The 26,129-nt window shown below is 35.7% G+C and overlaps 2 protein-coding genes across 3 annotated transcripts; both read right to left on the bottom strand.

Moving 5' to 3' along the window:
- Positions 1–1,852: 1,852 nt before the first annotated feature.
- Positions 1,853–16,418, bottom strand: LOC129277922 (1-acyl-sn-glycerol-3-phosphate acyltransferase alpha-like). 2 transcript variants are annotated; one of them, XM_064110110.1, is made up of 7 exons: positions 15,975–16,418; positions 13,335–14,018; positions 9,323–9,453; positions 8,556–8,737; positions 7,804–7,917; positions 5,693–5,765; positions 1,853–4,681 (listed from the first exon to the last, which is right to left on the bottom strand). In XM_064110110.1, the coding sequence occupies exons 2-7, from the start codon at positions 13,559–13,561 to the stop codon at positions 4,518–4,520; spliced, it is 891 nt and encodes a 296-aa protein (XP_063966180.1). In that variant the 5' UTR covers positions 13,562–14,018; positions 15,975–16,418; the 3' UTR covers positions 1,853–4,517. The 2 variants fall into 2 exon arrangements, with proteins under 2 accessions (XP_063966180.1, XP_063966179.1); XM_064110109.1 differs by having other exon boundaries at positions 15,926–16,306.
- A 1,914-nt stretch (positions 16,419–18,332) lies between these two features.
- Positions 18,333–25,575, bottom strand: LOC129277450 (1-acyl-sn-glycerol-3-phosphate acyltransferase alpha-like). The gene is made up of 6 exons (XM_054913623.2): positions 24,390–25,575; positions 22,407–22,540; positions 21,529–21,704; positions 20,935–21,060; positions 20,501–20,573; positions 18,333–19,819 (listed from the first exon to the last, which is right to left on the bottom strand). The coding sequence occupies exons 1-6, from the start codon at positions 24,635–24,637 to the stop codon at positions 19,683–19,685; spliced, it is 894 nt and encodes a 297-aa protein (XP_054769598.2). The 5' UTR covers positions 24,638–25,575; the 3' UTR covers positions 18,333–19,682.
- Positions 25,576–26,129: the final 554 nt, after the last annotated feature.

Here is a 26,129-nt window from a genome sequence, read left to right as displayed (position 1 = left end):
ACACATGAGGCACTTTTTGTAGTAATAAACATGATACGTATCTCACTAATTGTGAGCTGAAAATTTTTGAATTCAGACCTGAAGAAGGGCATTCTAAAGCTCGTTTGTTGGAATTCATTCTAGACCATACGTTTTTCAGTAATCAAATGATACGAGCGCGAGCTGAAAATTTGATATTCAGACCAGAAAAAGGGTCAATTTAAGGACTTGTGTGTTTTCGCGGTTGGCGTGGAACGCGAATAGAGTGTTAAAAACGCAAAAAATCATTAATTGAAATCATTGACATTGTTTGGAGTGTTCAAATCTTGGACGTCTTCATAAAATCCGCGTTTAATGTGTCCTAGCGGCTTGCCCTTGATTTTCGCGGATGCTGTCCACTCTTCAATGGCAGTGCCCCCCCCCGGGTGCGCATGTAAAGGATTTCACATTTATGATAATTGATATGTTTGCTTCGATACTATTATTCAAAACTTAATGAACGAGTTCATTTGTTTGCTCCAACTGTAGTATAATTGCTCAGCCTTAATTCACGACCGACTAGAATAACAATTCATTAACATGAATCATGTTCATGATGTACATGTGCATACCAAGGGCCAAATGAAATGATATTGAAATAAGTAGGCTTATGCGACTCTTCTTTTTAATTCCCGTAATAACATCAGTATTATGACCCTGGTAAAGACATGGGCCTGAATACTTGTTTTATTGTAAGAACTAAAATGTGATTGCTTATATCTACATTATTATTTTCAATTTTAAGGTAGAGCGTGCGAGAGAGGAATTGTGTGGGTGGGGGGGGGGGGGGGGTGAGGGTAATTTAACGTATGACAAGTGTCCTTCGTTAAAACCCGATCAGCTGTTGCCTGAGGCTCTAGTAATATTGATTTCTTTCATTCATTCCAATATTTACTTTTTATTGCCAAATTCAACCATATCGACATTTTATATTTTTCTTTATTTTCTTACGTTAAATATTTCATGTTCGACATTATGAAATTTTCAATGAATAGAGGAAATTCATTGTTTATAATGGTGTCAGAGTGTATTAGGAAATCAGTGCTGAGTATTCCACAAATTTTATGGAGACTTCATTCCAAATGATAACTCATTTTGAATATTTACCAAAATCATGGACCTACTGCTCTGAGTAGTAGGTCGAAATAAATGCTTCTGTCTTTTCGTAGAGTAATCGCGCTTTGCTCTCTCTTCATTCTCTCTCCCTCACCTTTCCTACATTTTTATACATCAAAACCCCATTCTTTGCCCAAATCTTTCACAAGACACACACAGTCACAACACTAGTCCAGTATTCCCCCACATACGCACACACGCTCTTTCGGTTTTCTTTCCGGTGTTTATACAGTCTTGTACAATAGTTCACTGTCGCTTTCTTTTCATTCAAATCATTTTTTTGGGGGGTGGACTCGTCCTTTCTATTCAACCAAATCGACATTTTATTTTTTTCGATTTTTTTTTTTCGTTTCAGTAATATTTCATGTTCGACATTATGAAATTTTCAATGAATAAAGGAAATTCCTTGTTCATAATGGTGTCAAAAAGTGTATTAGGAAATCAGTGCTGATTATTCCACATAATCTATGGAGACTTCATTCCAAATTATAACTCATTTTGAATATTTATCAAAATAAATGCTTCAGTCTTTTCGTACAGTAATCCTGTTTTGCTCTCTCGCTCTCTTCATTCTCTCTCCTTCACCTTTCCTACATTTTTATACATCAAAACTCCATTCTTTGCCCAAATCCAAAAAAAAAAATTAATTGTTATGAAGGTAACAAGTAACGACGGTGATATCACTGTTCTTAAATATGAATAATACAAGAAAAACATATTATAAACTTGAAATATATTATTTAATACTTATTTTCATTGTTTAAATTTCGGCAGATTGTACATACATATTATTAAAATCAACATGCTATGTACACCACTTCTTCTCTAACAAATTGGTCAAATACGATAGGAAACGAGATTACTGCCACACAATTTTAACTGCGTTCAAATAATATGCGTTTAATTTTGTGTATACGTGTATGTAACGTATTTTTATATGATGTAATTAGAAAGAGACCAAGGTTGGTTAAATTTTTTTTGTATCAAGTTTTTATTTGTCAACAACTTCAATTCATATACAAAATGAAATACATATATCAAATAAAAATCATCTCTATACAAATTAATAGATACATTGAAGACTCTTATATTTAACACTTTGCATTTTCTCTTTTTCCTTTAGTGTTACAATAAAACCCAACTCAACGTACTCAATCTTTGTTTAACATGTTTAAGTGTCAAATATTCACAAAATAAAACAGAAATTTACAAAATACACAAACATAAATCATGAATAAAACCTAGTCTAACTGAAGCTATTGAATATTTTCATAAAACCCCAATCACCTCGGCCTCTTCACTCAAATATTTCATATCTTAACATCATAGTCTCGGCCCTGGACCTAACCTACCACCACCACACGGGGGGGGGGGGGTTGCTTAGAATCGATTTTATTTGCATGGTGAAAATCAGAATGTGCTTATCTTTGACTTTGGTATGATATCAAAGATTATGATCAAAATACAAAAGAAAAGTATGCTGTAATTCTGACCTATTACCAAATTCAATTTCAATACTCAAATTAAAGGGAAGTTCACCCTGTTGCAAAAATAGCAGAAAAAATGAAAAAAAATATTGGTGAAGGTTTGAGGAAAATCCATTAAAGATTAAGTTATTAGAATTGTAAGGTTTGGATCTGTGACGTCATAAACGAGCAACTTCTCCATATGTTTTGTAATATAAAATGCATAACTTTTTTTAAACGGGTGTGAAATAGATTTGATTATTGATGTACTGAAGGTACAGTAAAATTCGTTTTCAATTTTCTGAGAAAATGATATCTCATTGATTTTTTACCATACGATATGTAAGAAAGCTGCTTGCATAATGACGTCACCAATCAAAGAATAACAATTCTAATAACTTTTTTCATCCTTTTATGGATTTTCCCGAAACCTTCGGCAATATTTATTATTATTTTGCCTGCTATTTTTACCCTAAATTTTTTCTCAGGATGAACTTCCCCTTTAAGGAGTTTACTGATGCGCCTCCCTAAAATACTAATACTGATAATATAATGCACTTCATTAGGATACCAATATACATGTAAGTGCCAAATTTGGTTCAATAATACTTTTCTTTTGTAAAAGCTCTTTTATCAAAATAATGAACTATAAGTGTTCTTTAGTTGTAATACAATTGATGTCTTGCTCTTTGTTCATACTTCATAGTACACGTTTTGGCAGTGATACAGCCGTGATCTATACTGTCTAAAAATATATAGGCCTAGCAAAAGAACTGATGAATGATATAGCCATTGTCAGTTCGTCACTACTTTAAACAAATTTGACAACTTCAGATTACATTTTCGAATATTGTAAATTCATCTACTACAGCACAATCTGTTGAACTCATACAAAGAATTGGCAGGATATGGCTAACGCAGTAAAACAGCAGATTTTTAAACAAAATTATGAGCTTGAAGATAAAATAATGGAGATGTGGGCTGCACTGGGCTTACATGTAAGTTTAATAGTAAATATATGTGTATCGTTGAGTAGGAATTAACAACAAAGGGTTAATAAGAGCCATAACTCTGATGGTAAGATTGGTACATTACATATACGTTTAGTTAGTGAGCAGTTTCAGACAAAAAAGAGGATATCTCAGCATCTCGGTAGTGCCCATTCGTCGGTGTTCAAATACCCCATTGGTCACATCCTTAAAATATACAAGCATCGCAGTGGGTGTGTTAATTGGGAGGGGATGGGGTGGGCAGTCCCCCATTTATTATTTTAAATACCTACAGTACTTTTTTAATGTACGTTTAGAAAAAATGCTTATGAAATGCTCATCATATCCTCTTTCAACTTAAACATGCAAAAAAAATTGAAGCAAAGTCCCTCACTTATTTATTTAAAAAAGAGTTTGCAGAACTTAACAAATTTACTATTGACTTACATGAAGCGTCAAATGAGATGCTACATATATTACTCTCGGATATGCAGGGCCTATTATCACAACAAGCCAAATTAAATTATGTCATTTAAATCAGTAAGTAGTTTTGGTAAGAATTTGAATATTATATTTCAACTTTAGCTGACTTGGAGAATTTATTCTTAGCCCATTTGGCTTTGCAGTGTAGAAGATATTTGTAAAACCGTTCATAACACATCTTCGTGAGACATAGGTAGTACAAAACTACAAAGTGTACTAGCCTATATGTCGTTGTCTTTATGAATAGTGGAATGATAATTCTGGAATGCGGTGTCGTTCTTCGTGAATCGGAGAACAGCATTCTGTGACAGAATACGCTTTGAATACGTTACATACATTATACTTTGAAGTTTGTAAGTACAATTGTAAATTTCATATTTCATAACCCTGTACAGTATCATTTATAGCATTAAGAAGATGAGTGATTGGTTTCGAAAATGAACAATCAGTCTTTGGATTCGCAGTTCCCTGTTACCACATGACCATTTTCATGCTGGTTTAAAAATACATCTATCATTTTATCTCGAACGTCTTCGGCTAGTCTTGGTACATCATCTAACGTCAAACCAGTGGTAGGAATAGCAGGTAATACTGTTGACGTTACTTCACCTACAAGGAATAGAATATTAAACGTAAATACTAGTAGATGAACAATAAGTAGGATCATAAAAGTACATTATGATGATTACAAGATACGAACAATGTAATGAATAATGAATTATTGTGTACAAATCCTATACTCTTGAAACAAATGAGTCAAATTGACTAGATCAGTAGTCGGCTGGGTGCAACTGATATGTCTGGTCCTATTTCTGACGTTCATTCTAGTCAGATATAACTATGTTTTAGTAAAATACGAACAGAGAAAATAGTCAAATATGAAAAGAAAAATAGTTACACTCAGCTGACTCGATTAATTAGTCATTTTGACTGATTTGTTTTGAGAGTGTTGACTTCAGGGGATTATTTTTATTTTGCAGATTGTTATCTGTCAAAGGAATTTGAAATGACATGTTTTCAATGTGCTTTGAGAAATTAAACCCTGTCTGATAAAATCAGATCACACATTAAATGAACTAATACTCGAACTGTCAATATTTTTGTATTTATTCCTTTATTTTATTTAGTTTTATTGCAACAGGGTAGCCCCATCAGTAATTTAAGTTGAAGGTTGTAGTGAAGAGCATCTGTTCTTATTAATACGATCATCTGATTAGATGTCCTCTCAAAATCTCCACTCCCTTTCCTTCATCTGAATTTATTGGTCATTGGAAATAAATCAAGATCCACTGCGGTTATAGACCCGTCGAACTTTTGATTTAAATGTAAATATCAATAAATTGATTTAAAATCGTTTGCGATGGAAACATAATCTATAAGACTTAGATTATATGAATTAAAAGGTTGACAGGTTACTATTAACATCCGCTATGGGTTATTTTAAATTACTGTAATGTGCATTGAATAATTTGAATTACCAACGGCAGATAATATGATATCTCCAATTGCCCTTAAGGAGTTTGAAGACATCCACCCCATATGCTGTTTATACCCCCTTCCCGCCCTCTCTTCCTCTTTACCCTTATCCCCTTTTATCACATTCATGTTTTGAATACCAACCTGGATCGAATATATGTTCATGGAAACTGAAGAATTCATCTTGTGACGACAATACTACTGGAACGATAGGAACCTGAGAACAAAATAAATCAATTGAAGATGAACCATTTGGAGGGATTAAAAAAAAGATCACTTGGACCGAGTCGAATGATCAAATTGCTAGATGCACTTAACAATCTTGAATATTATATATTTTCTGTTTAATTAACAAGTGAGTCCAAATCACAATTTATTTACCATTTTCTCGTACTGAAACTTATTTTTTAAACAAATTGTTGCGCTTTGTTGCATCTACAGTAATCCTCGTATATCTTCCAATCATTTTCAACTTTGAGGAAGTGAAGAGTATACCTCTATGAAGTGAACTACATTTGATTAATTGATTGCAAAGTATATTTCGCAAACTTCAGAAAAAAAGTAAAAATTCGACAAAGTTATTGTAAGTTAATGTCAGAAATTTTGCGCATTTTGCATCTTTATTTTAAAGTCGTTCCTAAAGTCATGCTTAACTTTAAGATTCATGAAATAGCGCCCCAGAAATGTCTTTGTTCAACATGTGAAGTTTGACTCCATACTTTGGAAGCATGCCATTCAATATTTGCAAAGTATGTCAAGAAATCACTCGTTTTTTAGCTCTTTCATTAAAAAAAACCACACAAAGGCTATAAAGTTGATTGTTCATTTTGGGGTTAGGCCTTTTATCAGTGAACAGAACAGTTCCTTCATTCTGCAAGTCTCGGTAACTACATACTATTACATAATGATACCGATTGTGATGAATTTTAAGGTTTTATTCAGAATCATTCCCTTGTCATTTGATATATCAAACCGAGAAAGGTGGGTTTTTGTGTCATTCAATATCTATGCTAGCATATTACATGACTTGTGAATGGAACAGTTATTCAGACTTCTGAAGGAGAGATCCTTCAACAATAATGTTCAGGGAAAAACTGTATATCGCATGTCGTATTGCCACGAAGGGTTTGGAACTTTCGATGCTCATATTAGAATTTCTCACGGCTTAGGGGAAACTTAAACGGTTTTGTGTCATTTGACATCTGATATTCTCAACACATTGTTCATGAGTTTATTCTTACTGGTTTTTAACCTCATTGATATTGTATATGAATGTATTTGTTTGTGCCTTTCAGTGGAAAGAAATGAACTTGAACTTGATTACATACAGGATATCATATAGACATTCCATGTTGAAGTACTTCATGTTCTCTTGTATGAAAGGACCATTATTATTATTGTCTTTTCGAGCATTGTGCATCATTTGTAATATAGTTTGTCCAAAATATAATATTTATAACAAGCGAAAAGCAAATTGTCGAACGTCAAATATGATAGTATTATTAGTATACCTTCTTATATTGTATATCTTTACAGTGAATACGCTCACAAATCTGCCTAATAGCAATCGTGATTTATTTTATAAAAAGGGTTGTATTTTTCGGTTGTTAAAGGACAAGTCCACCCCAACAAAAAGTTGATTTGAATAAAAAGAGAAAAAAAATCCAACAAGAATAACACTGAAAATTTCATCAAAATCGGATGTAAAATAAGAAAGTTATGACATTTTAAAGTTTTGCTTAATTTCACAAAACAGTTATATGCACATCCTGGTCGGTATGCTAATGAGAATACTGATGACGTCATCCACTCACTATTTCTTTTGTATTTTATTATATGAAATATGAAATATTCTAATTTTCTCCTCATTGTCAAGTGATATGATTAATTCCTCCCTGAAAATATGGAATTAGCATTGTTTAATACTATATGGTTCAGTCAAGTTGGTCCTTATTGTCAAATCTATAAAAAATGAAATATTGTATAATTCAAACAATAAAAAATAAAAGAAATAGTGATTGATGGACATCATCGACTGAGTCACCATGTTGTGCATATCACTGTTTTGTGAAAAATAAGCAAAATTTTAAAATGTCATAATTTTCTTATTTTACATCCGATTTTGATGAACTTTTCAGCACTATGCTAGTTTGATTTTTCTCTATTTATTCAAGTCAGCATTTTCCTGGGGTGGACTTGACCTTTAAAGGGTGCGATAGTGTGGGGGTGTTGGAGGGGGGGGGCAGGGTTCTTACCTGCGCGAGGACAGCTAAATTAAAAGCACCTTTCTTGAATGGCAGCAATGGTTCCTCCGATTGTTTTCGGGCTTTCAGTCTGCGAGTTCCCTCTGGAAACACCCAAACACGACGCTGTCAGAAAGTTTATACAATTTAACGAAAAGAAAAGAAATGGGTGTTGTTGGTGTGGATTTTCAGTGCATCAAAGTTTCCTCATTTGCGGTTGTCCCGTTTCATATCGCTCTAAATCCACAGAAAATGGTACTATAATAATCTGAAAATTGATACTATAATAATCTTGACGTAAAGAAAAAAGAAATCATAGATCTAAACTTCTGAAATTTGGAAGGAGATCGGATAAAATGAAAATAATCTAAAAAGCGTTGGTCCTGTGTTTATGACGAATGTGGAGGGGGTTCCAACCTCGAATTCTCCAAACTATATGAGGAAATCAGAAAAAAGAGAAATTTATTCCTTTGAAAGTTCATATAGGATTAGACAAAAGGTGTGATCTTAAATTGGTCACAACAGAATTTTGACTATAAGGTAAAGCAAAAAAAAAAACTTTCATTTTTAGACTTAGACGTTTTGATGAGATCAGACAAAGGGATTTCAATGGTGCCATCGCTGTGGAATACTAATATGGTTTTTTTTAATAATCATGATGTAAGGTATACACCTACTGTTCACTTTTCGTAACCATGCATCCCCCCTTTGGGGGGAGGTTGCTAGACCCTTCTTATTTCTTCATATTATGATTTATCACCAACCTTAAATTTTTGAATAGCAGCCACTGCGTTACGTAACATGTCCTTTGCGCTTGCCGAGTCCTTCCTGTCAACAAATATCGTCCCACTCAGGATCAGACACAATCCGAAGGGTCCCGTGTATTTCATCATCTTCTTCATTATCACAACGCAATTTCCAGGCCAAATGTCCTCATGCAAAATGACTGAAATCGAAAAAATATAGTGAAGATTTCACTATAAGGGAAAGCTTTTGATGCATCCGGCTATTGAAATGCATTCCTATAACTGAATGGAATATTTTGTCATGCTGCTTGTTTACTATTCTTATTTTGTCGTAGCTTCATTGTTTATTTCGCTGTTCGTTTACTATTCCGTTATTATTCATATTTTGCTGTTTATTATTCATATTTCCATTGACATTCCAATAATCGTTAATACACTTCATCTTTTACGGTTGGAGTCCAGAATACATTCGTGCAGTATTAGTTGTTGCTATGTCCGGCAAGCGTTCTTGTCATGATTAGCGAGAAAACCTGACAGAGTACACTTGGCATTGTAATGTTTTATCACAAGTAAGTTATTATGCCAGTCGGCTGGATGAATTGCCTGATGGATAAATATGATTCCTGAGAGTAACAACTAATCACAATTTAGTACAAATTTTATAAAGACTATGCTTAGGGAACATTTCATTAAAGTTTCGTCAGTGATCTTCGCTGACTGTTTTGCTCTCAGTCAATCGGAAAAACTCTGACTTTTCGTTTCATGAAATGCTTCCCTGGACTTACTTGGGCTGTCTAGAGAGCTTTGATGATTGCAGACAACGACGAAGGGACCTTCTGGGTACGAACATCCTCGCCGTTTGATGGTGAGACGACAAAGAGGTAACTGGAAGTACTTCCCGTATTTCACTAACCACCTAAAGATGTATAGAAAGCAGGAACAGAAAAAAGAAATCAAGTGAGAAATATGCAGTAGTTTTGTATTGTGTTTAATTTCCATTTACTTTACAATAAAAGACGGAGACACTGATTAAAGAGCATGATTTTTTCTTACTAGAGTGATAAAAGTTTTAATATTTGTTTGGACATTTTTTTTAAAATGATTTTAAAACTTTTTACTGTCGTGTAAATCATGCATCCATTAGGCTTTAAATTCTTCTTTAATTGTCCCTTTTTATCGATGGTAAATGTCTCATTTTTTATAGCTATTTCATAATGTATGAATCATGTGGCTTGGCCTGCTTAAAGTTCAAGTCCACACCAGGAAAATGTTGATTTGAATCAATAGAGGAAAATTATTACGAAAGTTATGAAATTGTTAAGTTTCGCTTATTTTTCACAAAAGAGCAATATTATACACGACTCAGTGAAATGCAAATGAGAGAGTTGATGATGTCCCTCGCTCACTATTTCTTTCTTTTTATTGTTTGAATTAAACCATATTTAAATTTTTACAGATATGACCATAAGGACCAACTTGACTGAACCACATAATGTTTAAACAATGGTGATTTCACATGTTCAGGGAGGAATAAAACTTTGTTTTACATGATAAGGTGGAGAAAAATAAAACATTTCATATTTCACATAATAAAATACAAAAGAAATAGTGAGTTGGTGACATCATCACTCCCCTCATATGCATCCAAACCCCGATGTGCATTTAAGTTTTGTAAAATTAAGCGAAATTTAAAGTCATAACTTTCTTATTTTACATCCGATTTTGATGAAATTTTCAGTGTTATGCTTGTTAGATTTTTTTTCTTTTTATCCAAATCGAATTTTGTTGGGGTGGACTTGTTTTTAAAGGAGAACCGCCGTTTATCTGACGTCACATTCTGATTAATAATTCTATAAACTCAATGACATGTATTATTACACGAAGAAGTCAAGTTTGACAGGCTCCCAGACAAAACAACCCCAAAAGTCCACATCCCTCTGCAATTGGGCTTATATGCCACAACATTGACCCGTACTTGTTGATTCGTATTAGCTTTCACTATTATGATGATCAGTCACTCCAAATTTATCTCGCATATTCAAACTGCAATAAATTGGTATGTGTCATTAAATGCATCCCTGCTTGACGAACAGTGCCTGGAAATAAGACTATTCATTGGAAATGAAAGCCACCTGTCTACCTGTTGTCGATGGTTGTACAATATGATGGCCTTGTCAGTATACCATAGTCCTTGCCATATTGATCTCGTAACATTGAACATGCAGGGGAAATTCACAGCTAGAGCAAATGTCAAGCAGCAAAACTAATTTATTTTCGGTATTAAGCTAACGGTGATCTGCAAATGTGCAGTTAGAAATAGAAGGCTAATATTTAGAGATCATTAATCTCGTGAGATTAAATTTACCTGAATATGAAAGAGCAACTCCATTGTACATTAGCTGGTGTATTAAACCAAACAATTGGCGTATGGGGCGAAAATTTTGACCTTTTACAAATGAAAAGATCTTATGTTATAGATTTTTGACTTAATATAAAAAAAAAACAATATAACACTTCACCAATTTTCTTCCCCTTTCTCTCTTTTCTTTGTTATGGAACCCTTTTCGGGGGGGGGGGGCAAGTGGCACTGGAGCCCCCACATCTACATATACGCCAGCATGTCCCTCTGACACCGCATCGCTCAAATTATTGATGTTGAAGACATCACACCTGTGCGAATTTCACATTTCCCATCTTGTGGCAAGGTTGAGATGTAGACTCTCACCGGGACCCTCATTAAACTGCTACATGTTTACGTCTTGTAATTTTGAACGGAAAAATAAAACTGACTGATAGCTCAGCTGGGTGATTTATTTGTCACTTCGAATGTGTCCTTTACCCTATACACTACCTGAAATTAATCTGTTTTCTCATATCTGCCAGCCCTAAGAATTCTTTCTTATTGGAAACGAGGCAGGGGAAATATGAATATATACAAATAATGAAGAATTTATTCTCCCGATTATTTGGCATATATTGTTCTTCCAAACGGCTGTCAACAAATTACGATATTGATTGAAATGATTACTGTCTGCGGTTCTGTTGTACGCGCGATTCGAAAGCCCACTGGTGCAGAAAATATTGATTTAATTTCTGGGAATCGTGAGGAATTCAACCTTGGCTGAGGTTTATCCACAAAGTGAAAAGGGCTAGCGAGGTCTCATAAGTTCAGTCCAGACATCGTGAATAAAAGCTGAGTAAGCCTAGTTACATCGCGGCTGAGCAAATACATTGACCCATGGCTATGCTTTACATCCATGTAGGGACAATGGTATGGTGGCATTCGAACGAATTATTTTATGGAAAGAGTATAAAATCGATAACTTGATAACTTCAACAAAACAGTGGAAATAGCATCACATTCATAAAAACAACAAACTTGAGCAGTATTATTAAAGGTTAGAGCTGCACAAGACTGATATTTTTAGAAGAGTTCTCGCGTATTACAATGAATTTAAACTTGCTCCAAGACGGGTTGGTCTCTGACCCTGTCTATAGTGTCTTTGGCACGAGTGACTAGTGGCATTCTGTAAGGGAGCTGTAGGCGTATTCGTGGACGAAAGAAAATATTTCAACTGTCACAACAAATTACACCCCCGCCAAAAATGTGGGTTTTTATAACCTCAGTTCCATCAGCATCACCCCTCTTTACATCGTGTTTGATGTCACTGTTAAAAATTGCAAATCTTGAAGAAAAATATCTTCATCATTTCCATCCAATTTCGATAATTGTTCACTATTTTGATTAATAGATTTAAGTGTGAAGTATTTCATTGGAGAGGTTGTGTTAGCCCATGGAGCTAATATGGCTCCACGTTTGCCCACGGACCTACTACTTTGCCTGTATCTGAAAATCCACTTTGTGTTGTTGACACACGACTGCGTTCGATCGTCACAGCGAAAGTGATCTCAAATAGTCCCCGTATATAGTGCGCATACATAATGAGGATCAGGGGTTATTGCCTACAATACAGTCAACAGTGATGTACCACGTTTAGTTGGCTTAATATTTCTGTCAGGTGTGTCTATTACTATGAGAGCAATATCATGTTCGAACATTAATTTCACTAAGCGCCCCTTGTATTAGAACTGGGTATTATAGTATTCTGTAGTCAGTTTTAGAATAGGTAATGGATCCCATAGGTTCAGTGTATACTGTGGTAGCCGCCCCATGGCTAGCAGGTCCATGGGAGTAGTGTAGGCCTACTAGTGTTGCGTAAGTAAACCGTGTTAATTTTAGAGGTACTTGAGCAAAATGTTTTAATAGTACTGGTACCAATAAAACTCGAACACCATTATCATTCGCATAAGCTGTTAATTAATTCGAGAAAGTGGTGAAGGTCGGAATGGATAAGGTTATATTAAGTTTAATGAGATGCAGGAATATCATACTATCGTGTAATCAGCACGATCGGCCAAACTATAGGCCTATACAATGAAATAGGAGACCAGGGGGGCGTTTCATGAAAGGACTTGTCGGACGTTTTATCCGACAAGTCCCATTTTATCCGACAGTTACCATAGTAACAGTACCTCTCAGCCAATCAACATCAGAGAAAGATGTCAGATCTGACAACTTGTCGGATGAAACTGTTGATGAAACACTCCCCAGGTTCGTGGGTCATACAAACCCCATCTGCTATAGGCTTTAACATCACTTATTAACATTCTCACATTTTAACTTGTAGCCAGGCCTCATGGCGGGAGCATGTCTTTCGCGCATTTTATAAACAAAAACTTTGGAATTATAGAACGAAATGCATGTCACCAGAAATTACAACTGACTTGATGACTCACCTGGCGTTCTCGGGACTCCCAGGGTTCAGCATCAGCAAGGGGATGAAGAGTATTCCAAAGATCATATATGAAGCGATGACAGTCAAGTACCTTGCGTAGAATGCTCCAAACCTGCTTCTCGTAACCAAAATCACAGTTCCAACCGTCACCACGAAAAACACTGTACACCTCAATGTTGAACCCGGCGACGAGTGCGTTGTATTCTCATACACAATTTGATCCTCCATCGTAATACTGTTTTGTCTTATTGATGTTCAGACTCTGGAAAAGCGTTATATAATCGTACACGTTTCAACCATTTTCCCCATGCATGCCCCGGAAACTCGCTTTGCCGTTTGTGCGTTTATGACCTCTTCATTATGAAAGGGAAAGGGCCACGTGTATTACAGTAGACATGATGTTATGTAAACAATATTGATTTAACAAGGAAGACCGCAAACCTCCAGCAGACTGCGCTGAATTTAAAACCACTTCGACAGCCTATTCAGAGTCAAAAGGACTGTATGGTCTGTGAATGGCTGGCTGACCCAATGCTATTCTATTGTGCAATTTCTTGAGTTGGCCCCGGAGATGAGTGAAAGATTTGAACGGTTCATTCAGTCAAAGGTGATTGAGAAAAGCGAGATCTCCAGTGCGTTCAGCTATTGCTTTCTTCCGTATATAGACCGGAAGTCACCACGAAAGCTGTATGATATTGAAAAGAGGAAGTCAAATTTGCCGTTAATTGTTTTTTTTTCCCAAAAAGCTGTACCATGCAAACAAACAAAATTATTCGATCACAACATGCTAACTGTTTCATCTTAATAATTTTACTAGCTAGAAAGTAATGGGCTGTATAAATCAAGACTCAAAACCTTGATGTATTCATTTGTCATAATACGAATCAGACAGATGTCACAGGGTAACATTTTAAAAATACTATATTCGTAATATTATATCATAATGCGTGCATGGAATGCTTCATTTTAGAATAATATTGATAGAATAACACGAAGCGCAAATGAGATTTGCGGAACTATGAATCATTATATTAAGTGAATACAGAAACGAGAAGCAACAGCAGAATACTTCATGAAGTCATTAATTTTAGTGAGTGTTGTCAAAATTAGATTAATATTAACCGTCGTACGATCCCATGGGTCGATAGTTGCTCCATTAACCCCAAGTCAAGAGGTTTGAAGATGGTATAATCTCAAAATTTGTTGAAGGCTTCTTCATTTTCTAGAGGGTGAAGGGCCGATTGATAACTCAAAATGATCATACTGATGATTAGTGATTTACCAATTAAAGATAAATTCCAGTTGTGATAACGATCTCAAAATGACTTCGAACAGATTCCAATAAAATGACAATCAAAGTGTTTGTATGAATAAGAAATATGTGCCAAATGACTCTTCGAACAAATTTGTAATTGCTGAGAAATGAGCTAAATAAGCACGGAATTCCATAAAAATTTCGGGGTTTTCCCAACATTGTCCCAAATTGTCTTTTTGTGATCGGTGATCATCAGAAATGTCGGCTTTCAGCTAAAATTTCATGATTTCTCAAAGGTAAGTTTATTACAATGTACCAGACAGACGTGAGACAGTGGCGTAACTATCGGCTGCCCCATCCCCCCAAGAAAAGAAAAACCGGAGAAAAGGAGAAAAAGAGGGAGAAAGAAAGAGAAACGTAGTGGGGGGGGGGGAGATATTAGGCCCCTTTATATTTATATAATATTATATTACATAAGAAATAGTGGTTTTTTCATAACTTTATGAGACATATATAATTTGCTTTTTTAGGGCCTATGTGTTCATCAGAATTCCTTGTGCTTGCATTATCTGTTTAATGAGATATAACCCTGTTGTACTGAAACATCCAGTTTTTAAATCAACATACACCAAATATATTTCCTCGCACTTCGAGTTATTATTATTTATGTAGTGACATATGCTTTTTTCATGACTACTTAAAGTGATCGCTCCCTTTTAAAGGTATTGTTTAACTTTGTGAGCAGCCGATTTAAAAAATCTCAAACCAAGATGAAACATGTGTACAAGTGCATGTATAAGAACTAATAAATCCTGAAAACAATCATTATTGAGAATGAAAAGCTAAAACTACAAGGCAAACCCCGATTTTGTAAATAGGCGTCTTATAGACGCCTAAATAGTACACATAAGTGTATGGGATGAAATTAAGATGGTGTTTTCGGTCACTTTATATTTCAATTTTTGAAGCACTAAATAATTATTTTCGAACGCAATTTTTTCTGGGCTTCATTTTTGTAACACATCACAGACACAGGTAACAAGTGTGACCTTCTAGCTCAGATTTTTTTAAAGTCAAACCAATGTTAACCAATCACTTTAAGGTCTGAATTAAAAAAATTCCAGTATGTGCTTACGTTCGCATCAGTGGATTGGTGAGATGTCTGCTCTTCATGCATGTCATGATTACAGTCCTTAAAATGCCCCCTTTTCAGAAATGCCCCCTTTTCAGGTCGGGCTTTTAATAATATAGACAATGGTTGTGTGTAGAAATAAATTTGATTCATTTTCTAATCACAAAACTTTAAAAGGAATACATTATTTTTAATATAAGCTTACCTGGTATCTTTTCTAGGCTATTTGTCATCCAGAACTCAATGTATCCTACCTGCATGATTCCGTCATGATTACAGCTGTTGTCTGTCATGTCAGAAGTTGATTCCATTATGTGTACTGTGATGCAGATATAACAACAGACCGGTCGACGTGGGTGCGCATCTTACACGTTGTCCAAAGCTCAAGTGCATCTGACAACTAAAGTGCGACCTGCTGATAGCAGACGACTCATTGACGATAGACAGGATATAAAAAAATTGATTGCGCGCTCAAAATATGGACATCTAATAAAGAAATGCAAACAAAGGGAACCAAATACACCTCGGCCCAGCTGTGGTGACGAACTTGCTAATATAGCCTGCTATTCTATTGAGGAATGTGTGCGCGGTGCACTGCACTGCATGGGTGAAATTATCATAATCGCCCGATCGACTTGGCATATGACCCCGTCTTCGAGCGCAATGCTCAGTTACAGACCATGTCTCCGTTCAGTTATGAAATTAATCGCTTACCTGACATGCCTGTTATCATTTATATCATTTGAAATACGGGTAAGAATATTGAAATTATGAATTTCGTTCCTGATGGGTATAGTGGGATATTAATATTATTCAGAGCAAAAATTGAGAATTTTCTGTTTATTTCCCGGCCATTGCGGGCTGCTCTGTTAAATTTCCCTTTATTTTGATTTTATTATGGATTTAATTTTGCTCTCGTTTATTGGAGGGGGGGGGGGGGGGGTTCATGCAATATGCTGATTATGAGATGATGTCTTTTTTCGATTCTTGAACTTATGTTCCAAAAATGGTGAGGTTTTATCAAGGTACTGACTTTTTCATTCTTAACGAATGTATCCTTATCTCTATTGTTATCGAATAGAATTCCGTTTTTATATTTTTGATGTATTATTTTAGATACCCCCATCCATTACATTTAATTGCGATAATTTTCTTATTGCTTGTCCGATTTTCTTAAAATGATTTTTATCCGCTTTTCTATTTTATGAATTTCTATTAATAAAATTAGGTTTGATTCGCCATTCAAAGGTAAAGTCCCTTCAAACTTAAAGTTAATTGTTTTGGATATAGATAAATCGAACAAGGTTTAGTATAACTCTGGTATTTTCATTAGGTACTCCAGGCTGAAATAAATGTGATTTAAACAGATAAAGAAAAATCAGAGAAACAAACACTGAAAATTTGATCAAGATCGGACAAGGAATAAAGTTATGCATTTTCCGGTAAAACAGTTCTAGGCATGTCGTCATGAATATTCAATGAGCAAATTGATGATGTCATATATCCCCACTTGTTCTTTTGCATTGTAGTATATGAAATTAGGTTTATTTAAAAACTTTCCTCCAAAAACTAAAAAGATTGGATTGACAACTAATTTAGTGCATCAGATATTCATTGCTGCAACTTATTTCATTATAATTATTAATCAAACATGTATGAAAATAATGAAACAATTATAATTTCATGTAATAACGTAAGAAAAAGGAAAGTGGGATGTGACATCATCAGCCCATCTAATGCATATTCATGACGACGTGCATATAACTCTTTTTTACAAAATATTTCTAAACTTTAAAATTCAATAACTTCGATATCCGACTTTGATGAAGTTTTCGGCATTTTACTGTGAATTTTACTCTATTCAGATATAAATATTTTCAGCCCGGAGAATCCCTTTAAAATCGGAAGTAGAATTAAAAAGTTGTGACATTTCCCCCATTTTTTTATGCTAACCATTTGTTTTGTGTAGAAATAATGTAGAATATTTCAATTTTCGCAAATTTGTCAGTGAGGGAGCTCTTCATTGAATAAAAACAATGCACGCGCATCAAATCAAATCTTGTATTACCATGATTACCTTGTAAAATAAAGTGATATTCAGAAGAAAATAATAGAGAGTGAGTGACATCATTAGTTCCCTCACTTGTACACCAAAGAAGGTAGGCTCTATATGCATATTACTTCTTTTGTAAATTAAATGAAATGCAAATTGTTGTGACTCTTCTTTTACATCCGATTTTGATTACATTTTCAGCGATAGGCTTGGCTGACTTAATTAATATTCAAAACAATTGTTAGGGGTATTGCCTTTTAGGAATGGGACAATAATAAGCACAACTCGACCCGTCTCTTTTCCTTTTAATATTCTCTTAACGATAACATTTTGCCAAACATGTATAAGAATCTAAAAACAGGTATAGAATTTCATTTTCTCCTAGAGTCCTACTAAAAATGCACCCGATCTAACTGCATTTAAGAAACAGCTGAGCAAAAATTTGCTCATTAAAAGAAGTATATAGCGGCAGTGATTGCATGAATGGCCTGCACGTCTATAGCCTCTTTAATACGATCAAGTTCAGTAATCACAAGACAAGACAAGGGACAATATGTACTCAAACAGAAATATCTTAAATATTTATTGAAATGGTATATTGATGCGAGAGTATAATCATCCTGAGGATATATTACAGTTGAAATAAAAGATAAGTCAGAACAAACCATAACTATATTATGAATCTTTTACGTTTGATCACAGATTTCCCATGCACGTGAAACCGATGTTAGGCATTTATTTATCCATAACCACTTACGTTTGAAAGAACAAAAAGTCTATCCAATCACATCAAGGATGCAGACTCCAAACTGACCGATGATACCCCTTTTTGAAATAATGAATTAACTTTGAACGGTCTGGAGTGGTTTCGTTGATGTGAATGTAGTTTATGGTTCAACAATTATTAGATAGTCATTAAATATGTAAGACTAAAAGTGTATGAATATGAAACAAACCTCGAGATTATGAATGTAGTAGCAAACTTGCGTTCCTAATCTGTCATATGCCTGAACATGAAACCTGATAAATATTGTTGAATTGACTCATAATTATACCACGCGCGGTTCCAGAGTCGGACTAATACGGGGTTAGAATTGGCGCGAAAAATTTGGCACCCCCCCCCAAAAAAAAAAAAGGAGGGGGAGGCATCGCTCCCAAAATAATGAAGGTGTTCTTGGCCGATCATGCCTCATGATTGGGATCGACCGAGCATGACCTGTTTAGTGTACGTGGGAACCTCTATCGGATCACACTGACCATACTGGTCACACTGAAAACCGTGTTTTTGTTTTATATTGTTTGTTCGGTATTTTATCGGTCCGATTGTCCTCGCTACAGTGTGACTGAGTCATGATCGAAGGGCAGACATGTGGGACAACATGGATTCTTTACGTACAAAGTACAAATTGTAAGTCTTAATGCAACCATGTTGGTTGACCTGAGTAACAAACCACGGCAACACTCCACATGGAGTGATTTTTCCTCTTCTAAATGTGGATGATAATGGGTGGGGCCTATATAATGGTAATGCTAGGGCTTATTGCCATATCAAGCTTTACTGTAATCAGAGTTTAGGTCCATGTTAGAGTATAGTACATTTCTGGCTCCGAAATCGTCATAATGGCCGTATCCTCGATGTGCGAAGAATAGCAAATGTCCGTAGATCAACAGAGAAATGTTCGGACTAGATTGAAACCAACTTGTGTCGTTTCGCGATGTCTTTAAAAGCTGTGAAGATGTATTTTCCACCGTGTCCACAGTATTTGACGGTTTTGTGGCAACATTAGTTGCTGATCCAACGCTGCAGTTTTCACAAGTCATATCGAAGTCATCGAACCCGATCTTGATTGGCGCATGGACCTACATGTCAGGTGTTTTTAGTAGGTCCATGATAGCTAGGACAGCGCCCTCAGCGGCTCTGAGTTTGTTCCAGTTCGTTGAAGCAAGCGATCATCTGGGAACGGACTCTGTCACTGAGATCAGGAACATCCTCAAGTGTCAGCCCCTTGGTTGATATGGGCGGCAGGACGACACCTGTGTATTCACCTAATGTTGAAAAAAAAAAACAGAATAATTAATCTGTCTTCCTCCTTTTTAAGGAAATTCGCGATGCCATAGCGGGAGAACCTAGCTCATGCAAGTGTGGTAAAGCAGTATAATCAAATGAATCAGTCGAGAACAGATTTTTCTTGACAATCAGGGCAATCATGTTTCAATGGCAGGAAATCCAAAGAATACTGAAGAATAGAACTATGGTGGAACTACTGAAGGAAATTGTCAAATCAGGGAGAGCACGTTCGTGAATTTTGCGTTCCATTATGAAATAAGGATTTTTTTTAGCTCGATGGTTTCGTCCTTAGTTTCAGAGCTGACGAAAATTTGCAAATATATCGTTTTGACCAGAATCAAGGACTTAACTGTTGTTTTGATTTGTTTTCGGTAAAGAATTCTGAGTTGTAAAGATTATTAAGAGGACTGGACTCCCACTCAAATGAGTAATGGAATGATGATTGAAAAGCCGTCTTTTTACTACAGTCTCAAAATGGCGTTGAATAAAGACAGAAGAATGAAAAGAAAGTGTTTTGCCCGTGATTAATGTGAGACGAAAATGTTTGAGCGTGTCTTTATTCAGTGCCATTTTGTTATATACGATAGTGATAATGATGACGATAATGATGATGAATTGCTTGACTTGTGTGGAATGTTTACTAAGTGAAAGTTATATACCGGAAACGAATTTGTATTCCTTGAAATCAATCAGATGCTTCTGCGAAGAGAAGACGACAGGTACAATTGGAACCTGAAATTATAACAGTAAAGACAGTTAGCTTAATTATCTTTGGTTTCGATTATCGTAATCGATGTACTGAATAAATGTCGAAGAATTGAAGCTATCACCGCAAAATGAAATAAAGAGACACAAATTTACTGTTTATGGTCTCCATTATAGAGGACCCTATGAATAATTGCATGTTCGAAATAATAGCTGGTTTTCTGAAGTTATTATGATTTCAGATCATAACGAATCAAAGACTGTTCCCTTGAACTGGATGATGTAGAATAATACTTATTCAAGAATAAAGCATGTAATTTGTTGGAATAAAGTCAAGAAACATCAACTTTTTGGTAGAGCACACGGTTGGATTTAATTTAGAAAATACCTGTGAGAGAATCGCGAGGTTGAATGCTCCCCTTTTAAACGGGAGCAGTGGTTCTGAATTGCCAATCGTCCCCGATGATTCCTTTGGTAACTTTCTGGTTCCTTCGGGGAAAATGAATACTCGATACTGTGAGATAGTGATAAAAAGAAAAGAAAGTACACCGTACAATCGTGATATTAGGCTAAATAATATTATTTTAGACACGACAGCCACCATCATGTTCACATTCCCCTAAACATCCTAATTCATTCCATGTGGTGTTGTTTCTGAAGATGATTATTTAATGCGTGTACTTTTAAAAATGATAAAAAGTTATTTTCGTCAACTCCATTCTTAAAAAAACATAATGGTGATGGTGAATTATGTCCGACCAATAATAGTGGTCAAAATCACACAAAAAATAAGATATTCTAACAAATGATTGAATCAGTTGAATTTGACTTTTTTTTGGGGGGGGGGGTGGACACATATATTCACCAATACATTGGTTATTTTGATCAATCTTTAAAGTGTTTATGAGAGAAGTGAAAGTATACTAATTGTTATGCCTTGTTTGAATCACTTTGAATCATGTCGCAGGTTATTACAACTTACACCCTTGGTCTGAATGATCTTTACAGCTTGGCTTAAAGTGTCTTTGGCGCTTCGGTTGTTAGACCTGTCGACAAAGATGGACCCGGCCAAGATGGCTCCCAGGCCGAATGGTCCTGCGTACTTAAGCATTTTCTTCATGAGTATTACACATCGGGTAGGCCAGAGCTCCATTAAACCTGCATTGAAAGACAGATGAGAGGTCATTTAGAGTTAGTATAGACATTTAATGTCCCTTTGTGTGCAACATCAAGAGAGGCCTAGAGATGCGAGTGGCAGGTGGAGGATCAGGTTGGATTCCTCGAAAGATTTCAAATTGGATTGAAGCGGCAAAGGTTTATCCTTTCCTTCCCTTGCCAATCCCATTTCAAAAGCAAATTTTTTTTCGATAATGTCGAGTTGTGAATAAAACTTCCTTTGATTTGATCACATGAACCATGTGAACTGTAGGGTATTCCAGGTGTTACTAAAACATCGTATTAATATCATGAAGGCCCTATTGTATCCACCCTTTCTACTGAGTATAGCCATGAGAACCTACCGATCAGAAATCAAAACAAACATTTCTTAAATGATGTAGCAAATGTGGATGTTGGCCGATATGCATTTCGTGTTTACCAAATCAGCAAACATAATACCCTACACATGAACCAGGGAAGTGGGAGTTGTTCTGCATTAACAGACAATGTAACTTTGAAAGCATCTTGCCGATGTTCGTGGCGCTGTTCAGAATTCCGTATCTAACTTCGATATAGACTCCGTATCTAACTTCGATATAGACTAAGTACACGACGAACGACATGCAGGGCCGTCGTCGAGATCGAGGATATACCACTTTGTTCACTTTCTAAAACTGCAGGACATAAAAGAAGGAATATTACCTATACAATCAAGTGAGCTTTGATGATTACAGACAATGACAAAGGGGCCTTCCGGATATCGTTCCATTCCGATCATCTTGGTCGTGATACCGAATAGTGGACTCTGCACCCTCCGGACCAGTAATCTCGGAATTCTGAGGTAAAAAGGTACATTATTTTGATGCAAGATTCGTGGCATAAAGCGCATTGTTCTAAATAAAAATGAAACGAAATTGAAAGAAAACAAAATCTTATTTTTAAGGAACACGCCATATGACCATTCCACGATACTGTTGGTAAATTGCCAATTCGTCTACTGCCAACTTGTCCACTCCACACATGGTCTACTTTCATTTAGTCTAATGCAATTTCGTCCATCAAAATTTCGTCTAGCAACCATTTGCTCCAATCACCATTTGGTCCGATCATCACTTCGTCTAATCACCATTTCGTCTATGACCATTTCGTCTCATAACCAGTTGGCCTAATATCCATTTCATTTTCATTCATTTTGCACAATTAACACGTTAGTCCAATTAGACCAAATGGTGAGTGGACGAATTGGCAATTAGACCATGTGGATAGTGGATGAACCGATTATACACCAAATGATAGCAGACGACTTGGCAATTGGACGAATTGGAAATAAACCATACTGTCACACCATCGACCGATGCTTGGATTTGTCGTTCGAAATAACGTAATTGCTTTCACCAATAAATGGGTGACATTATTGAAAATCATGGATTGCCAGCACTTCCTGTAATTGCACGAGATATTTATTTTGTAAATAGAGGTTCGTGATTAAATCATGATAAACCAATATGAGTACAATATTTTGATATATTCACAATCGGACAACATTTTAAGTCATTCGATTTTACTTTCTTCATATGTGACATAGCACAAATCACCGGATTATTAGTTTGTAGAGTGATGCCTATCAAAAGCTAAAGGATTGATAACCGACTGTTTAGATTAATATTCAACAAAAGTAATAGGTCAGTGATATATTTCTGCAGGTGGCCTGATTAACGAAGTTAATATTTGACTGAACTATGAAGGTTCATTTGCAGCATTTGGGCAAGAGTACATCGTTTTTCCACTGTGCCACTCAACTTTTAGACAAAGTTAGCATAGTTAGACTTACGAAGGGATGAACTATTAACTGATTAACCTAGACGTAAAATGTTTCCAAGGTAATTGGTTATATACCAGTTTGGCGTTTACCAGCAAAATGCTGTCCTGCCGAGTTCCTACGGGAGTTACCACAAACAGAAACAGAAATATACTTACTCAAAATATAATCTATAGTTATTTTTTTGTGAATTGAATTTCATGTTTTGCAATAAGAAATCAATATATATTTTTTTGAATAACATGAGCCACCTGGACTACAATTAATCACTTTTTGGTCTTATTAATAGTACCTTGACTATTCAATCATGTGTTACGCAATATATTTGCAAAATCATATTAAACTTTTTACTCAACTTCAATGCCCGTTGAGGACACTTCAGTCTCACATTGACATGATAAATGGGGGCGTCGTGGTCTAATGGTTAAGACTCTCGTCTTTCAATCTTAGGGAAGTGGGTTCGATTCCCAGCCATGGCGTGTTTTCCTTCAGCAAAAAAATTACCATCATTGTGCTGCACTCAACCCAGGTGAGGTAAATGGGTACCGGCAGAATGGAATTCCACAGGAAGCTGTAAGCACCGGAATTGGTAGACTAGCTTAGCCGGGTAAACAAGGAGTACCTTGAGCACCTAACAAGGTGGATACGTGCGCTATATGAATCCTATATTTCATTTTTATTAATGAAGTACAGGGGTATACTGCTAAACTGTCGTTTCCCGTCCCTCCCACTCTGCAGAGAAACTGCTTAATATAAAGATTTAAAGACTTGAATAATTGTAATTCTCGCGGTAAGGGTAAGCTAATAAGGTTTAAATATCTAGAGCTCACAGAATAGACATGTCGATAAAGAAGTATGTACTATACCTGGTTGATTTTGGATCACAGGCGTTGAAGAGCATAATAGGTATACTGATGATGCCGAAAAAGAAATAGATTCCAGCGAAAGAGTGGTATTTGAGGTAGAACCGAATTTTGCGGCTACAAAGTAGGACCAGGAGCATCAATGCGACTACAATACTCCACGGAACACGGATTGAAGGTGAGAGATCGGTTCCAGGAACTGGACCAATTGCAGTAGTGCTTCCATCCGTGTCTTCTGTGTCCCAGGCCATGATCGACGGTACGGTCTTGAGATCTTAGTTGACGACGAAATGACGATGGCGTTTCAATGAGACCTTGTTCGTGATGTCTATATATATTGTGAAGACTCTTAAAACGCAGTATGACATATCTATCATACATAATGTATTCGTGATGTGTGTTGCAGAAAAAGAATCCGGAATAAATACATAATTATTTTGATAACTTGGTCGAATTGTGCAATTAATATTGCCTGTTATTTACATGAATTAGTTATTATAGTCCGTGGTTCCTGTTTGTCGCTGCAAATCTTCAGCTAGCTTTCCTGATTCTTGTCAATTGACGGTTAGAGATGGAAACCACTTAGTGATGGCGTATATTAATGGTATTTAAAGGAAATATGCGGGGTCTTTTGCCACAATCTTAGATTTGTCCTGTCGTAATTTTTAAATTCGGTTTTATACTACAACACTGCTATAACGAAACCAATAAGTAACACACAGTCTGTTGTGATTCCGTTAGTATCTCGTGATGCTTCCTACTTCAGAATTCTTCAGAATGTCGATCGTCAAACTCCACGTGACAGCAAAAAAATCATGATTGCTGAATTAGAAACCATAAATGCTGCGAAATCGTTTGTAATTGAAATACACATGATAAATCTCGGTTTGAAATTTTGAAACGTTGCAGGCGTGTGCTAAGAGAAAACACAATTCACGTAAATTGAACATTAGTTATTTAGAGGTACGAAGTCTAGATATGTTTCTCTGACGAAGTAGTTTAAAGAATCTTGATGTAATACCTAATTGCTGGAGGTGTATACTTATTAACGAACATCTCAAATATTAGGTAATTAATTCTATTCTCTCGCCATGTTCATGATGTTTATCGTTTTCTAAACGTGCAGAGTTCAACTGTCCAAAGTGCAATCACCTGGCAATGGCGCGCTGAACGCTGGCGACTCAACTGTACAGTGCGTCCCACAAAAAACGAAACCGAGATTTATCGATGATTTATCATAACTTAATCACAAATACAATAGACAAATGACCTACCATTTTAAAGCTTAGAATCTCCTCTTTCATCTGGTATTACTTAGACAATTCCTCATTCACGCATGAGTGAGCAAAAACAATTTGAAGAAAGGATACCAAAAACTCATTTGGCGGGCCGTATCTGGGTTTTAAAAAGAAAACCACATGACTTAAAAGTTCAATATCTGCTCTTTAATTTGATACCTCAATTACAGAAAATGGTCAAGAAATAACAAAGTTCTGGTTATTTGAAATAAGGCTTGAATTTCAATAATTTCATAAAATGAAGAGGTTTTACAGGCAAGCGTTCAAACTCTCTCGACATTCCGTTTTGTTGACGATCAGCCATGCATTAAGTCTTTTGTTACCGTGCGATAGCTTCTGTGGGAAACCAGTGAAAACACGTTTATTTAATGAAATTATGGAAATACAAGCATTGTTTCGAGGGATCATAACTTTTTTACTTCGTGACCATTTTCTGTGATTAAGG

The sequence above is a fragment of the Lytechinus pictus genome, chromosome 15 (assembly GCF_037042905.1).
Source record: "Lytechinus pictus isolate F3 Inbred chromosome 15, Lp3.0, whole genome shotgun sequence".
NCBI lineage: Eukaryota > Metazoa > Echinodermata > Echinoidea > Temnopleuroida > Toxopneustidae > Lytechinus > Lytechinus pictus.
The sequence above is the reverse complement of the archived record's forward strand: the minus strand, read 5'-3'. Positions and strand labels throughout refer to the sequence as shown.